The sequence below is a fragment of the Phyllostomus hastatus genome, unplaced genomic scaffold (genome assembly GCF_019186645.2).
Source record: "Phyllostomus hastatus isolate PE091 unplaced genomic scaffold, TTU_PhHast_1.1 phas_contig_40, whole genome shotgun sequence".
Taxonomy (NCBI): domain Eukaryota; kingdom Metazoa; phylum Chordata; class Mammalia; order Chiroptera; family Phyllostomidae; genus Phyllostomus; species Phyllostomus hastatus.
Window position 1 is genome coordinate 94,926,237 of NW_025333872.1, and position 16,542 is coordinate 94,942,778.

The window sequence follows — 16,542 nt, forward strand, 5'->3', positions numbered from 1 at the left end:
GGGCGCCCTGTCTTCTGCCCTTTGGACCCCAGGAGCTGGAACCCCCCATCTACTCTTCACTCATCTCACGGTCCCACCTCCTGGTGGATCACGGGAAAGCCACGGCAGTCAGCGGGTGCGGTATCAGGCCTCCCAGGGCCCGGCCAACATGCTGCCGCCTCCCTCCAGCGGGTCGGCACCCACAGGGCTCCTCGGCTTCCTGGCCACGGCCCACTGCACATTCCTTCTCCGTCTCTGAGCCGTCATGTCAGGCATCCGGGGCATCGGGGCAGAGGGTGCGCAGATGGGAGACAAGGGACCAGATTCCCTCCCTCATGGTTCCGGCTGGGCCCAGGCTTCTCCAAACCCCCTTCACATCCCTGTGGCCCTGAGGTCCAGCTGCAGGGTGACAGGGTGCTTCTGCTGGACCAAAGGCCTGAGCGGGGGCCCATGTGCCAGCTCGAAGCTCGGGTTGTAAGGATCGCTGTAGAGGAGAGAAATGGGCAAAAAGGGAGCCCGAGAACTCGCTGAAAAGCAGCGTCTCCCCAGCAACTCTGATGAGTTCACGGGAATCAGAGACACGGGGGTTACATTTCTTTGAAGTGCAAGTAGGCTCAGGAGGAAGGGAGAAGGGACCTGGCAGAGCACACTTCTGCATTCCACCCGAACCTGAAGCATTTCCCCAACTGGGCTGGCAGGTCGTGCCAAACCCCCGGTACCGCCAGGCCCTGCCGCAGTCTGTCAGCAGACACCCCCGTCTTGAGCACAGCAGGTGTCCCAGATGGGACTGGCGCTGTCCCCGCGTTCCTGGGCCTCTGGCTCGAGAACTGAAGTCCGTGACGGGAACGCTCCTCACTGTGAGGAATGTGTGCTCCCCACCCCGGCCTTCGACAGAACTGACTCCAACCCCTTCAAGCATCTGTCCCCCAAAACGCCTGCCAGCTCTCCTCTCTTCAAGGGACTGGCCACTTCTCTGAACCTTTCCTACGATGATAATTCATGCTGAGGACAATCAGGCACTGCTAGAGTTTTGCTTTTCCAAGCAGCAAGGTCAGGGCACACTCAGGTCCTACCCTGGCGTCCTGGTTTCCTTTAGCATCCCTACAGCTTCCGGAGCTCGGCCAGAGAGACCACTGCTATTTGACCTTGACCCCGAGGTTCAAATCAGAAAGCGAAGCCCAGTTATTTCAAGATGAGTGTTTTCCAAGACTCCAGGAAATACTTTTCTAGATATTTCCTGAAATAGTCAAAGACAACATGAAAACATAATAAGGTGAACATTTTTTTGCAAAAAGGAGAATGTTTCACGAAGGTTCACATTTTCTAATTATTTTTGAAGATTTCCATTTGGAGCTTTCCTGGGGAAATATTATTGGTAGTCATAGATATCGTAGCTTTAAACATGTATTTATCAGACAGTGCATTCCTATTTCCTACATTGATTTCACATAAAAAAAAGCTTAAAAGCTTCTCTTTTGACTATCCATGAATCCATGTACTTTGTTCTAAATAAATTTTGTGTTCTCTGGTCAGATGTATTTCTGTTGCAGGAGAGGAATGTTAGTATTTTGATTAAAAAAAAAAAGAGAGAGCTCGAGAAAGCTATAGCTAGACTTGTCACTTGATTCAAATGTTGATATTTGGTTGTAACTGGTAGGAGGGAGGCCGTGAAGCAAATCAAACTGTCGTCCTTGGACATTTGAAATGGTGGCTTGATACGAACCGTGTGTTTCAGAGCCGGGGGTAGTGTACTTTGTGCTGGTTACCGCAGAGAACCACAGTGGAGTGAGCCGCCCCGTTTACAGAGCTGAGAGCCTGCCCGGTAAGTGTCCCCCGGAATTGGAGGCTGTGTGTTTGTTCCTTAGACTCTGGGAGAGACACCCTCCTCGCTTTCCGAGGTCATGCAAGTTCGCGGTCGTTAAAGAGCTCCTGGACACGAATGTTTAGACTTGTAGAGCAAGCTAAGAGACTGAAAACGAAGAGAGATTTATCTCTGTGTCTAAAGCCACTGAATGGAGGGTGTTAGCGTTTTGTCTTTCATTTTTGAGCGCTCACCAGAGTAAGCCGTGTGCAGGAGACTAGAAAGGTGCGTTGTCCATAGAGCTGAGTGCTGAGTCACTAGTGTGGCCTGAGCCGATTGGTCCCTTGGAAGCTTGTTGAAAAGACCACTTAGCGATGCGTTAGGGATGCTCTGAAATGTGGAAACCCCTCTGGTCCTCGTTTCTAACTACCAGGTTGCATTTTCCTAATTCAGGAGGTGAATGGATCAAGATTGATGGTTTTCCCATTAAGGGTCCAGGACCATTTAATGAAACCGTCACAGGTACTATGTGCTCACTTGGTTCATGTCCTCATGGAAGCACCGTCTCGCGAGAGAGTTGTGCTTCTGTTACACCCATGCGCTCACCACCCTCATTCCGTCCCCATCGCTACACTAACACACACGCCCCCGGTGTCGGCCAATCTGCTGCGCGCCTGGTGGACGGGACTGCAGCCGGTGTTGCTCACTTCTCACTGTTCTCTCACCTCCTGGGCTGGGGAAGTGTCTTGTCTCCATCCGGGCATCGTGTTGCGTTGTGAACAGGCAAATATGGTGGCTGAGATGGAGTCCTGGCCCGATGAGGACATGGGCGGCTCTTTCACCTGTGGGTGGCATAAACGCGTGGGGCCCACCGACTGGTGGCTTTTATTGGCTCATACGCTGCGTTGAGTCTTCGTTTTTCCAAATCCCCGGGGTATTCGGTGCTATGTTTGATCGCCTGCCTTCCATCTCCGCCCCATGTTTGTGTATATGTGTGTTTTATCAGTGGGATGTTGATGTTGTCCGATCACGTCATTTTACGTGTTGAGAGAAGTGTTGACATTTCTGTGTGTTCCTCGAATGTATTTAATTAATGGTGAAAAAACAATGCCAAATGAATGCAGCTACGTTAGAGTCTGCTGGCTACTATCCCAAGACAATGGGAGAGGGGCTGTGTTCTATTTTCATGAACCGAGTTTTCTAAATACATCAATCTTGTGTTCTTGTGGAGAGGAAGGTGAGTATGTGGCAACCAAGGACTCTGATCTGAGAAGCAGATCAGATCTGATGGGCGTAGGCAGAGGTCAAAGTCCTGTTATAGGAAAAGGGATGGGCGGACTAAACCATCAGGAAAGGAAGCTGGCTTTGGAGGAAAGGTGATGTGTGCTTGTTCAGATACGCTGGACTTCAGGTGGCCGTGGGGGGTGGTGATGCACATGCCTGTGGGTGACCGGAGATGAGAGAACGGAAGCTGGACGAGAGAAGGCGGAGGCAGACATGGGTTTAGGAGTCAGGCTGTCGAGTGAGAGCTGACGTGGAGAGAGCACACGAGAGGGCAGGAACTACGGGAGATGCGCAGAAGGCTGGGGGCAAACCCTGGCAGCCACCGACAGTAAAACAATCAAGAAGGGAGCGCACCTAGGCAGCGTGCAGAAGAGCACGAGGGGTTTGCTTCAGGGGTGGCCTGTTCCTGAAGACACACACGTGTAAACGTTCACAAAGACGCATCAACCTTTTACTGACACATGTCCTGGGCCTTGCGTTTGAATCTTGTGTTTTGTATTTTAAATGACTATTTCATCATTATAATCATCCTGATTTTTTTTTGAATGACAAATAGTTTTGGAACAAGTAATTTTCCTGCTTTTTCTTAAGTAATTAATTTTGTATGTCTTCTTTAATAGAAATATGTGGGTGTACATGTGTGTGACCTCTCTGAGTGAGCATGCGTTACAGAAACCCTGGGAACTGGGGGTCAGAAACCGTCATGTTCCAACTCAGTATGGTTGTATGTGCTGTGAAGCCATTTAATCTCTCTCTGTAGAGGTCTTCGTAGGTCCTGGTCACCAAAGATACAGGGCACTACATTTGTCATACATTATGATAAAAAAAAAGATACTGGAATAAATTGCTAGCTGAAACCATTTGTAGCACATGATATAAAGCAGATTTTAAAAATGCATAGACTTGGTTACAGGGCTCCAGAAAAAAAAATCACATTTAATTGTTAATTAAAAAATAAGAATAATGTATGAGAAATGATCAGTTCGTGACCAACATGCATCTAGATTTTTTTTTATGTCCCTTGGACAATATGCTTTGTTATTGTTGTGAGAAATGGTCACTCTATGATTATCCTGCCAAACAAGAAAAGGATCCTTCATTCCATGTAACTTCATTTATAGGGGTGAGGGGTGCGGGGAGGTTTGTCCTGAAATGGGGACTTTGCCTACAGTACCTGGTGTGAGCCCCGAGGGTTTGCTTTAGTGCTTTGACTGTTAACACCTCACTTTCTTCCAGGGTCTTATTTGAAACTAGAGGGAAATCCTTTCTGAAACAGTGGTTTCAGGTCACGTTCTGGAAGACCTCCTTTTGCTGGCTGAGACTCTCTTGACCTTCTCGTCTTCACTTAAATGTAGCACTTGAGTTGTTTAATTCACTCCCTCAGCACCCGCAGTTTTCCAAGCACAGGCCTCGGTGCTAGAGAGACACCAGAGAACACGGTGCACGAGGCCTTGCCTTAATGAAGACTGTCTTCTCGTGTGCAAGAAAGGCAGTGAGCAAGGAAACAAGAGGGCGTGTGTGTCATCTGTATTAGTTTGCAAGGGCCAAATACTGCAGACTAGGTGACTTCAATCATAGAAACTCATGTTTGCCCAATTTGGAAGCTGAAAGTCCAAGATCAAGATCAAGGTGTCAGTGGGTTTGATTTCTCCGGGGCTCTCTCTCTCTGCTGGCCCTGCAGATGCCTCCCTCCTTCTGTGTCCTCACGTGGCCTATCCTCCTGGGCACACATCCCTTCGTGTCTCTTTGTGTCCAAACTTCCTCTTCTCGTGAGAACATCTGTCAGGCTGGATTGGGGCCCACCCTAAGGGCCTCATTTAACTTAATCACCTCTTCAAATGCTCGGTCTCCAAATAGTCACATGCTGAACTAATAGGGTTAGGACTTCAACATATCAATTTTGGGGGTGGGCAAAATTTGGCTTATAACATAATCATAAATTGTTTGAAAAGCAGGCAGCTCTGTAATATACAGCTGGGAAGGGGGAGCCCAGAGGCCTGGTAAGAGAGCAGCACCGGGCCATGTGGGGACCCAGCAGTGATGCAAGGCCATGTGAGGAGACGAAAAGCATGCTGGAGGTCCTGGAGGCCGGAGGCCGGAGGCCTTGAGTGAGTCTCAGGCTGGCCACTTGTCCAAGTGTGAAAACTCTCAGGACTCAGATGGGGCTCAGTGAACATGAAGACTGCACAGCAGACTCTGGCTTCCTCGTTGGGGGGCTCATCTCAGTATCTTTTAGTTGGAAAGCCTTCTTTGCATGTACATGTACAGTCTCTCCTGTGCAGATGTAAATCTACACCCCTCTGTTCTGTCCCCGCAGCAGAGATGTCCCAGGTCCTTTCACAGAGTGGAATCCCATTATGTACCTTTCCTGCAGACTTCTTGTCTGAAGCTGTCCCAGCATTTTTTGTGTCCCAGGTCTGGGCTTATCTGTCATGCACAAGGACAGGCCTTGGCGGTCTGGACAACAACAGACCAGACTGAGGCCCAACCCTGCAGTTCACCTGCTTTCGCCCAGCTCTTCATCTGGGGTGTTTGAGCCCTGGGCGGGGTCCTGTGCCCTGTCAATCATGCCACCTCTGGGCATCCTCCGCTCACGCTGGGGCCAGACCGTGGGGTGCTGTGCGCCAACTGATGAATTAGAAACCATCCTTTTTTCACATAGTAGCTTCATTAACGTCATCGGCCAATGGGGAATTCGTGTCTGGGGCATTATTTTCTCGTGCAGTTTTAAGTTTTATGCAGTGTGCATTTTTCAGGGCAAAACTCAGTTTCTGGTTCATGGCCTGCTGGCTGAGCCCCTCGAGGGCAGGTCACTTAGATTTCCTGGTCTCCGTCTCCCCAGAGCCCGGGACGAGCACCACGTGGCCTGTGCTCAGTACGTGTTCAGCGGAAGTGCATTCGGAGGCAGAAGTGAGCACTGACCAGAGCTGGGCACTGAGTGATGCGGGGCTGTCCGTCGGAAGGCCAGCGTCACCTGTCTAGTCCAGCGGCTGACTCCGGGCGGGGGGATCCCCGGCAGGCCAGCTTGTTGGTAGCAGAGGGGTGCGGCTGTTAATCAGAGTTCCTAATTCTCGCCTTCAGTTACCTGGAGGGGCCTGGCCGAGGAATGGCGTGGAAGGCCTTTGCAGGTTGGAATTCCTCCAGGCTGGCTGGGCTTGGAGGATGGGCTGCGTCCGGTCGGATCTGTCTGCTGTGAGGGGGGCACCCTCCCTCCCTGGCAACAGGCACCTTCTTCCCAGGGCTCCGATCTCTCTGTCTGAGAGCCCGTTGCAAAGCTGCCGCTCGCACGAGCACACAGCTGGACTGCACCAGCTTCGAGCGCACTGCACTCTTTAATCCCGAAGAGTGGAGGCTGGCGTGCGGAGCTCCGCTGAGCCGCATGCTCTGGGCAGGAGCAGAGAGCTCAGGAGCTGCAGCCCAGCGGAGATGGGGCCCACCCTAAGAGATGTGCGGAAGGGGCGCCGGAGCCGTCAGCCGCCTCTCAGGGCGGCAGCTGTGAGCAGTCCCCCTGGGTGCTAGCGTCCGGGCCAACAGTTTGTTGTCGAGGTCCCTCTGCACTGATGACCATAAACATCGGCTCAATGGTTTTTCTTTCAGTGGATTCTAGGGAGGGGGTGGGAGTGGGGCCATGGGAGGCGGCAGAGGGGGGACCGGTCTTCCAGGCTCACAGATCTAGGTCATGGCCACGGGTGGGACCCAGTGCCCCTTGTTCTCCTACAGAAGGAGTAAGACTGTTGGCTCAGCACAGGGGGAGATGCCCCACAGGAGGCTTCTGCCCTGCAAACATCCATGCAAGTGGCTGCAGGACCCCTTTGTCCTCGCTGTGGCCGGGGCTTCCCTGCCCGCCTGCGCTGAGTCCTCCGGGGTCGCTGACGTAGCAGCGCTGACCGCTGTCTGCTGGGACGCGGCCGTGCACAGCCACACACAGCCTGAGCCCTGTGGGTGGAATCAATGGCACGAGGTAGTTGTCACTGGTCGCCGTGTCACTGCTGGGGTCAGAGGCGGCTGCTGTGGACACTTTGGAGGACCTCCTGGGGCTGCTGACGGGAAGTTGTTCCCAGGCCTCCTCAAGGGGGTCCGCAGGGGCGCAGGGGCACCGGCCACACTCAAGGGGGGCTGTTTTCTGGGTGGCCGGTCATTTAAAATGTTTTTTTTTACTTTAAAACAAACACCAGAATATCATGGAGCAGTCCACCAAGTCCAAGTGCAACTGTGGTTGTGACTGAACCACTGAGCTCCAGGCCCCCAGGAGTCAGGGTCCTTCTCTCGGCCTCTGAGGCCACCTTTGTGGGAGAGTTTGGGGAGCCCTGTTCAGTGAGAAAGTGACTCAGCACTTTTGTGGAACAAATAGAGAAACAGAACCATGTGGTTGAAATCAAGTGGTCACAGGACGGCTTGAGTATTTGCTTTGTTCCGGAGACAGGCCTGCTGGCTTTCGATGACCGGGTTTGGGTACAACAGCTGGCTGCCCTGTGCCCGCCCACGGGGCTGGCCACTGACCTCACTGTCCCTGTCTGCGCTCCACGTCCCTGGAGTAGCAGTCCCTGGGGCTTCCCGTCTCGTGACAGCGTGGACTTGTGTCCCTAGACAGTACCAGCTGGGTCCAGCGAGCAGCAGACAGTTTGGACGGAAGGCCCTTAGGCTTACTTATTTTACAAGAAAGTTTTAAATGCTTTGCAAAGGCTTCCACGACCTGTAACATTTTTAGCAAATGGCTTTGATTAGCATGGGGGGGGTGTCAAGGTTCTTTTTTCCTTTCCTTTTTTTTTCTTTTTCCTTTTAAGACTGTCTCTCTTCTCCCAATCCCTGAAAAGGCAGCAAGGACTTACCGACTGCCGGTGATGGCTTAGGGTGCTGTCCCGGTGTCTCTGAAGGACAGTGAGATGTCACACTAATTTCTCCTTAGTGTCCCAGCAGCGTGAGTCATTGTCATGGGCATCACCTTTGTGTCTCTCCGCAATGCCAGGTATGTTAGGGGAGACCTCCCCAATAAGCCAACAGAGTCACATGCAGGTCTCAGACAGACAGACAGAGGGGAGCTTATGCGACAGAAGTGAGCAGAGCGAGCCGTGGGCGTGAAGTCCTGGTTGTTGGCAGCGTCCACAGGTGGAGGAGTGTGTGGGGGTCTCCAGCCAGGTGGCTGCAGTGTCGCACGCATCCGGTGGAGTGGAGTCTGGCAGGGCCCGGAGTGGGACCCACGGTGCAGCCCAGCTCGGGCGCCGGGAGCTCAGAGTTCTTACAGCCCACAGGGGTGGGGCCCCTCACGTCAGTGTGCAGAAGGAGCCCTTATCTGAGTGTCTAGACTTGTAGGTTTGGGCCTTCTGGTCCCTCCTAAGGGCGTTCCCTTCACATCCCATGACCTCAGCCTTGACAGAGCGCTTGCCATGACTGTCATGGCCGCCAGCGACTCCCCCTGGGCTGGTCCAAGGGGCCCCGACAGCCCCTCTGCCCTTGCTCTCTGCAGTCGGCCAGCCAGGCTATCGGTGGGGCCCCCGGCCCTTCCCCAGGTGACCCTTCCTCAGAGACCCACGCACGACACACGTTGGCAGAGAGTGCGTTGGGTGGGTCCTCAGGGACGGGGACTGACTTCCCCTGCAGAGCACCAGGCCCTTGGGTCACTTTTTCTCTCAGTGAGTGACCCGTGCCACAGAGGCCTTGGGCAGTGACTCCGGGGGCGACAGACCAGGTCCTTCGCCAGAGGTGAGGGTGAGGCTCCACGGGCCCGTCGTCCACAGCAGGCACGTGCTCCCCCCACGGCGTGGTGGCAGGTGACTCCAGCTCTGCAGCCAGCCTGAGCTTCCGAACATGAGCGGCATGGAGGGAGCCAGGGCCACCAAGCCGGCCCCAGGGGCAGTGTAGTGCCCACCTGCCTGCTTGCAGACTCTCTAGTCTAGTAGCCTCTCCGGGCTCCCCTTTCTTTGTCTGTGAACGGGTGTTACTGTGTCGCTGCGAGGATGCTTGTCAAATGCCTTATAGCTGGCAGGGCTCCAACAAATCATGAAGGTAGGTGCCATTCTGACAGACACTGCTCCAAAATAAAGAAATGGCTCTCTTCCTCCTTACTGTGGAAGGTCGCACGAGAACGCAGTGAACCGTGGAGAGCATCGGGCGGTTTACCAGAGAGGGAAATGCGGCATTTAAGAAACATGTTGGAATACGTACTGCAGATGTCGGTGTGTGGGAGGGAGGGGCTGTGACCCGTTCACAGGTGTCTCAGGACGACTAGGTGTCAGAACTCACCCAGGAAGGAGCCCTCGGCAGAGGGAGGCTGGGGAGGCGCTGGCTAACCCGCCTTGGCCGCTGGTCACTCCACCGCTGGTCTGGCCTGTGTTGGGAGCAGGGAATGCAGACTCAGAGCGGGGCCAGCAAAGCACACGCCCTGTCTGTGTTCTGGCTGTGACAGCTCACCTTCACTCCTCTCCAACTCATATTCCCCCTTCCTTATCATGGTTCCTCATCTAACGTGCTCCTGAGCTCTGGAATCTCACCTAGCCCGATACAGGTGGGAGTCTTCCAGGTGACTCCGACGACCACTGCGGTGTGAGGACCAGCCCTCCAGCCACATGGGCTGGACCCCTCGTGCCCTACAGGCCAGCGTCCCAGGCTGCCCTGAGACTTGATGTCTGGAGATGGTGGGGGTGCTGCCTGGGGCTGTGGAGGGGCAAGCGGAAGGCAGTGAGCACGTGCGCCTGCCTTTTCAGGGGACAAAGATCAAAGCCACCTTTGCGGAGCTTGGAGGCAGGCCAAGGCCCTGGGGGGTCAGGGGCATCAGAGGGACAAGCCAGTCACTCCTCAGAGCTGTAGACTGAGACCTCACGCTCTGCTGGAGAGTGAGCTTGTCCTGCTCACTGAGACCGCACCAAGGAGAAGATGGCCATGCCGTCTTTTATGCCAGCGAAGAGGAGGGGCTGGCTTGGAGTGAGGGGCAGCTGCAGGTGCTGATGGAGACCACGGACAGTGCTTTTGGAGCAGGGTGCACCCAGGTCCGCTGGGTACAGACAGCCTCCTCTCTGAGACGGGCTTTCACGTAAAAACCTGTGGCAGCAGGTCTGTTTATTTCTCTCATGCCTGCTTCTTTGAAACGCATGTTTTTAGTGCCCCCTGCATGCAAGGCATTGTGGTCGAATCTGTCCTGGGAACTTGCGTTCCATTCTGGAGGGGGCTGCCCACCCATCCAGTGAATCTGGTGAGGGGTCGTGTTTCTACCACAACCGCAAACACAATTAACAACTCTCGGGTGCGTCATATATGCCAGGTACGGTCCTGGCGCTTTCCGTGGCTTGTGTTACAAAACCCAATGTGCCCCCCCCCCACACACACACCACGGTGCAGAGGAGGGAAAAGGAGGGTCGGTGCGAGGCCCCGAGCCCCTGTGCCGGGGACTCGAGAGCCCGTGGAAGCCCATGGCAGAGGCTGCCGTGTTGAACTAGCGTCGACTTGTACGTGGACAAAGCCGCATGCTGTATTTGGGACTTTTTCTTTGTGAAAAGAACGGATTGTGATTCTGTACGATTTTAGGATATTTGCCACTTTGGGGAGCTGATGCTACAGCTCAGGAGACATGCCTGCCTGGCTTTCTGAAGTCGAACCTAGGCGAGAACTGTCCCCCCAGCCGACCTGCCAGATGGACGGTGTGTGGGTAGTGTTACCACCCGGCTCTAAGAGCTACCGGAGGACGTGCCGGGAGCAAGGGGGGTGCCGACGCACCCGCCCAGTTGTGATGCACTCGGCCCTGGGAGACGTGAACGTGACCTCCTGCTTTCAAGATAGACGAGTTACAGGGATTTACTAGAAAAATTGCAGAATGATTCTGCGAGGCCATCCCATGTGGTTTAGAGAAACACTTCAACATTTCATTGCGAGTGAATGTGAACCGTCTGGTAGGTTTTCTTAGTGTGCGCATCAGCTTCAAAGAGGATTACCAGACGATCTAGAAAACATCTATAAAGGACGTATCACCCAGAATGGCAAAGAAAGGACTTTTTTTTTAAATACTTGAGAGATAGAGGACTACATTTAGAGGGATGGCGTTGTCACCTTGCTCTGGCTCTCGGGGTCAGTGACCGCCGTGCAGTCTGGGACCAGCGCTCTGGGGCAGTTGTCGGTGACCGGTCTCCTCCTCCGGCTCCCTGGCTCCCTGCTGAGCACACTGTCTGGTCAGCACGCACACACACTTGCACACTCAATGCCCCCCCGTGCAAGGCACCGCGCCCACACTCGGAACCAGGCCTGCCCTGCTCAGAGTCCTTGTTCTGCCTTCGTCAGCAGAAGAGTTAGGGGGCTGCGGGGGTGGCACCTGTGGTGACGAGCAGGCATAAATTAATGGGACTAGTTAGACGAGAGTGGGACTGGGCACCAGAGGGGTTGGATTCAGGTCCCTGCTGGACACTTAGAGGCCACATGGCCTTGGGTCAGTCCCTTCCCTGCTTTGACCCTGGGTTTCTCCCAGGGATTATGACGGCTATCCCATGTGCCTGGGGGCTGTTTAAGGGCAGTTAAAATAAACCACTCGAGTGCTGGGGACAAGGTGTAAGGCTCTGTGTCGAGCAGGCACGGTGGCTGGTTGACAGGGCTAGCCCCGGTCCTGCTCCCACAGAGGGCTCAGCAGGCCTGGCTCCTCTGGAGGCCTCGTGTGGAGGGGTTCGACAGCAGGCGGGGGCCGGTGGGGAAGCCCCCCACAAGGCTCCGTCCCTGCCTCTGGGCGGCGTGGCTGATGGGTGGTGGGCCCGGCCTGGGTCAGCACAGAGCCGCAGGCTGGGCACCGCAGGCAAACGCTTGTGCTGTCTGGGGCCGAGCTCCTGTCCTTGGAACCTCAGTCCTCCCTCCCCCTCGGAGACCCCTCACGTTAGGCGGTCCCAAGGGTCTTTTCCTTACGACTGCTGTGTTCAGGATTTCACTGTTCAGTGTCAGGGGACACTGGAGCGGGGCCCTGCAGTGCTCCTCAGGGCCACGGCCAGAGGCTCCCAGGACCGGGGCCGAGCCTCGGGCACAGATGCCGTTCCTGTCAATCATTTATTTTGTAGCTGATTCCTGTAAGACCCATGTGCCTGTGACTCGCAGATTTGCCCGTTGTGCTAGAGGTCGCTCCAGGGCCCCCACGCTGATGTGCTCCTTCAGCAGTGGAGGGGACGTCGTCAGGGTGCAGAGGGCTTTAGACCGAGAGGTGTGGGGGGTGGCCCCGTGGACATCTGTCCCACTTACCGCTGCTGCCCCTCAGGGAAGAGACCTCGGCCGCGGTGCTGCCCGGCTGGCGACTCTGCCTGTCCTACGCGGGAACAAGCCACTGACGGGCCTGCGGCCGAGTGTGCGGAAGTCACTTCCCAGCCCCACGTCACGGAGACTCTCTGGCGGTCTGAGCGTCCCACAAAAGTGAAATAAACATCACTTGTTATTCTCGGAGATCATTTTCACATTATAGAATATTTAAAAACGTAGCCCAACCCCTGCCCCCAAATTTGCACCCGGTGAAATCAGACCTCCCCCTCAGGTCCGCCCTCAGAGCCACGGCTAGCAGCCTGTGACGTCACTCGTGAGGAGGTTTCTGTTAAAACTGAGTTTTTTAATGTGCGAGAGTTTGTATGGGAGGCACATGGAGGGGAAATGGCCTGGGAGAGGCAAAGAGAATGAAACACAATCTTTTGCTTCCTTTAAAATTTTTTCTTGAGCCCTGGCTGGCATAGCTCAGTGGATTGAGCGCGAGCTGCAAACCAAAGTGTCGCAGGTTCGATTCCCAGTCAGGGCACATGCCTGGGTTGCAGGCCACGGCCCCCAGCAACCGCACATTGATGTTTCTCTTCCTCTCTCTTTCTCCCTCCCTTCCCTCTCTAAAAATAAATAAATAAAATCTTAAAAATAAATAAATAAAATTTTTTCTCAACTGCTATTCTCATGCTCACGGCTCCCATAAAGCCAGTTTCATCATGTTGCATAAATTTAAAATGACACAAGCAGTATTCCTGATGAATTAAACTCATTTATGTATTTTGTTCCCATGAACAAGAATCTGCTAGGTTTGAAAAAAGCAAACCCAAGCTTCATGGTGGATAAATGAGACTGCTGCCCCTTGTCTAGATTTTGCTTTTCATAAATAGTTGATATATTTTCCCCAGGAATTTTTTTAAAGATTTTATTTATTTTTAGAGAAAGGGGGAAGGGAGGGAGAAAGAGAGGGAGAGAAACATCAACCGGTTGCCTCTCGCACGCCCCCAACTGGGAACTGAACCCACAACCCAGGCATGTGCCCTGACTGGGAATCAAACCAGCGACCTTGTGGTTTGCGGGATGATGTCCAACCCACTGAGCCGCACTGGTCAGGATTTTTTTGAAAAACTCTTCTTACCCTAGTGTCACGTTTAGCAGTGGCACACGCTGTGCCACAGTCGCCCACGGATGACTGAAACACTTAGGATGTGGCTGTGTGGACATCGCATGGTCATCAGTACAGAGCAAGTGACCCCAAGTGGGACCTCATAGAACAATCAACTTACAGGGTTCATACCGGAACCCACAGGACCTATCAAGTCAGAGGACCTCATGGGCACCCTCTGTTGAATCGATGCGGTGCCATCAGTGAGTCGGACTATTAGCACTGAACACTTCGGGACACTTGTTTTCCCTTGCACTATGTGACTTAGCATACCTGTCATTTCCATAATCACAGGGTGGTCCTCGATTTTCGTAGAGGCCAGACCTTGACATGGAGAGCTCACCTAGTGACCTGGAGCAAAACGGAGATCAGTTCAGGATAACCCCGATACACTCACAACCCCAGGCGCGAGGAGAAGTTGTGTATAGTTAGTCCATTGGCTGCTCTGTGGAAGTCCAGGCAAGAAACCTCACTAAGTACTGCCTTGCACGGGGGGAAGTACTTGCTGGGCCATTGCACAGTCGTGTCTGGTAGCCTTGGGGAGTGGGCTGCCCAATAACGTGTTAGTAACTGCGGTACGTGGGAAAATGGGCGTTCCTTTTGGTTAGGGTCAGCAAGCACTTGCACCAGGTACCTGGCTTTCAGAACAACCACCTCCCATGGCTATTTATTTATTTACTGCACCATTGAAATTCATACTAGCTCATGACATTGGATTGTGTTTTTATGCCTTAGCCTAGCTGGGGATTTTTCTGTCTAACAAAATGGGTCAGTGTCAGCCATGGGGTTAATGCGCAGAGCGGAGGAAGAACGCCAGGGAAGTCACTGGCTTACGGAACTAGAGAGACGCTCACTACCCAATGGGGTCCGCAAATAATGGCGAGGATGCGGTCCCCTGTCAGAAATGGACAACGTAGTCGGCACAGGGTCTATGGCCCTTGTTCCCCAACTGATCAGCCCTTCATGGATGTAAAAGCAAAATTTGAAACACTGAGTCCTGGCTACCAGAAGGCCTTGCTTTGAGAAAGCTAACGATGAGAGCCTTTCTTGAGATCGATCTTCATAGCAACAGGGTTTCTCAAAACGGACTGATGTAGCCAGAAGGAAGCAAGAGTTGGGAGAGCAGTGACGGCGGGGCGGGACCGGCGTCTGTGTGGAGGGGCAGACTCAGACGCGTCAGCCAGACTGAGATCAGAAGCAGAAGTCAGTGACTCCTTAGCCCCAGTCGTTCCCCACGAAGGCCAGGAGAGCCCACCTTTTCAGCTTTACCATGAAAAAGCGGCCCGGAGGGCAGTTAGGAATAATAGCACGTCATGTGTGTCTGCTGTATTTTTACGCTGGCTTTTAGCTTTCACCAGAGAATATATGGTTTTGGACTTAAGGGGACAGACAGAAGTAGGTGACAACAAACATTTGTAAAACACTCAAGATTTCTGGCTGGCCTCCTCACTCATGGTATGTGTTCATTGTAAGTCTTGAGACGTCTTGGTCTGAAACAACCCGGGAGGGACATGGGCACCGGGGCAACGACGCTCTCGGGGAGAGAATGCTCTCACTAGGATCGGTTACCAAAATGGGTGTTTTGAGCCCAGCTGCGGCTCAGCCTTTGGACAGAGACTTCCCGTACTCGCCGGCGGACTCCAAGGATGTCCTGTTTAACAGTTTCTGTGTCGTGTCCCCTTTAAGAAAAGGAAGTGCCAAACAAGCCCTTGCGTGTCCGAGTCCGACCCTCAGACGACCGGCTGTCCGTGGCCTGGAAGGCGCCACGCCTGTCTGGATCCAAGAGTCCACGCAGATCACGGGGTTTCCTTCTGGGCTACGGGGAAAGTGGCCGGAAGATGAACTATGTCCCACTGACGCGAGACGAGCGCACGCACGAAATTAAAAAGCTGGGTGAGTCACGCTAACTGCCGTCCAGGATCTGCTGGCCTTCCCCGCCATGTCGGTACGTGGCGGCTCCTGCGTGTTTGGTCGCCACGTTGATTTTGCAGGTATTGTAATGATTCGGAATGGCGTTCTCTGTTCTGCCCTCCCTCTGTGCCTCCGTCCTATGACCTTCCCTTAGCGGCAGGACCAGGCCGCCTCCCCAGCCCCAGTCAGCTGCTCCCTGACCCGACAGCATGGGTCCTTTGAGTTGGGCCTTGTGTCTGGACAGGGCAGGAGCTAATGCATTTTGCATTGTGGCTCTGCTGTCCCTGTTTCGTTCTCTAAGCTTTGTCTGGGATCCGAGGACCCCGGACCGTGGGTTCCGGCCGAGGAAGCCTGCCGATCAGGCCCGCTGTCCGGAGGAAGAGGGAACGCCCCAGAAAGATGAGCTGGGAAGGAGGGCGCGGGAGGGGACCCGGGAAGGAGAGACGTGCTCTCGGGGAACCCGCCGCAGAGCCTCACCACCTGCCCCTCGCTCCGCAGCCTCGGAGTCGGTGTACGTGGTCTCGCTGCAGTCCCTGAACTCCCGGGGGCGGAGCCAGCCGGTCTACAGGGCGGCGCTCACCAAGCGCAAGATTTCAGGTACGTGCCTGCGCGCGCATGAGGCAACCACGGGCCAGGGAGACCTCAGAGTTGCTTCCAAAGGATGCTGGTGGGGTGACGAAGCCCGTGGGCTTTCTCCAGAGAAAAGGAAAGAGCGGGATGGCCTTGGCCACCTTCTGGATACAAGCGTGTTTCTTTCATACTCCGAGGCTCCAGTGTGCTCGTGACGAGACACACATCTCTGTGTGGTTTGAATATCTTCACGATGCCGTAGATGTGCCGTGGTAAGAGCAGGCAAACACTGATCCCGTTTAAGCGCACAATGTGCTCCACACAGAAACTTCCGCCCGTGACAGGCCGAACAGAGTGAACGTGGACGGCGTGGCCTGCGAGACCGCAGTCAAACTTTGTTTCCGCTGCAACCGAGTAAAATGGCCCCGGGAAGAGTGAGGAAAGATGTAGCAGCAACTTGCTGACAGCCTGATCGCTGGTCACCTGCACGCTAAGGGACACTTTTTCCACATCCACTCACAGATACTTGTTAAAGTACTCATGTGTCAACAGATTACATGTACCCTTTCTGGGTCATGTGCCTTGAAGAGGCAACCTCCAGCATAATTATTTTCATGAACTTACACTTTGC

At 54.0% G+C, this 16,542-nt stretch overlaps 1 protein-coding gene across 2 annotated transcripts in view; it reads left to right on the forward strand.

Moving 5' to 3' along the window:
- Window positions 1–16,542, forward strand: part of FNDC1 (fibronectin type III domain containing 1) — a 77,231-nt gene that overhangs the window by 21,078 nt on the left and 39,611 nt on the right. Inside the window, exons 3-6 of one of the 2 annotated variants that reach the window (XM_045843758.1) lie at window positions 1,715–1,801; window positions 2,234–2,302; window positions 15,117–15,323; window positions 15,840–15,938. In XM_045843758.1, the coding sequence (XP_045699714.1) occupies window positions 1,715–1,801; window positions 2,234–2,302; window positions 15,117–15,323; window positions 15,840–15,938 (462 nt within the window). The remainder of the gene's footprint in view (window positions 1–1,714; window positions 1,802–2,233; window positions 2,303–15,116; window positions 15,324–15,839; window positions 15,939–16,542) is intronic. The other variant, XM_045843759.1, reaches the window with a different exon arrangement.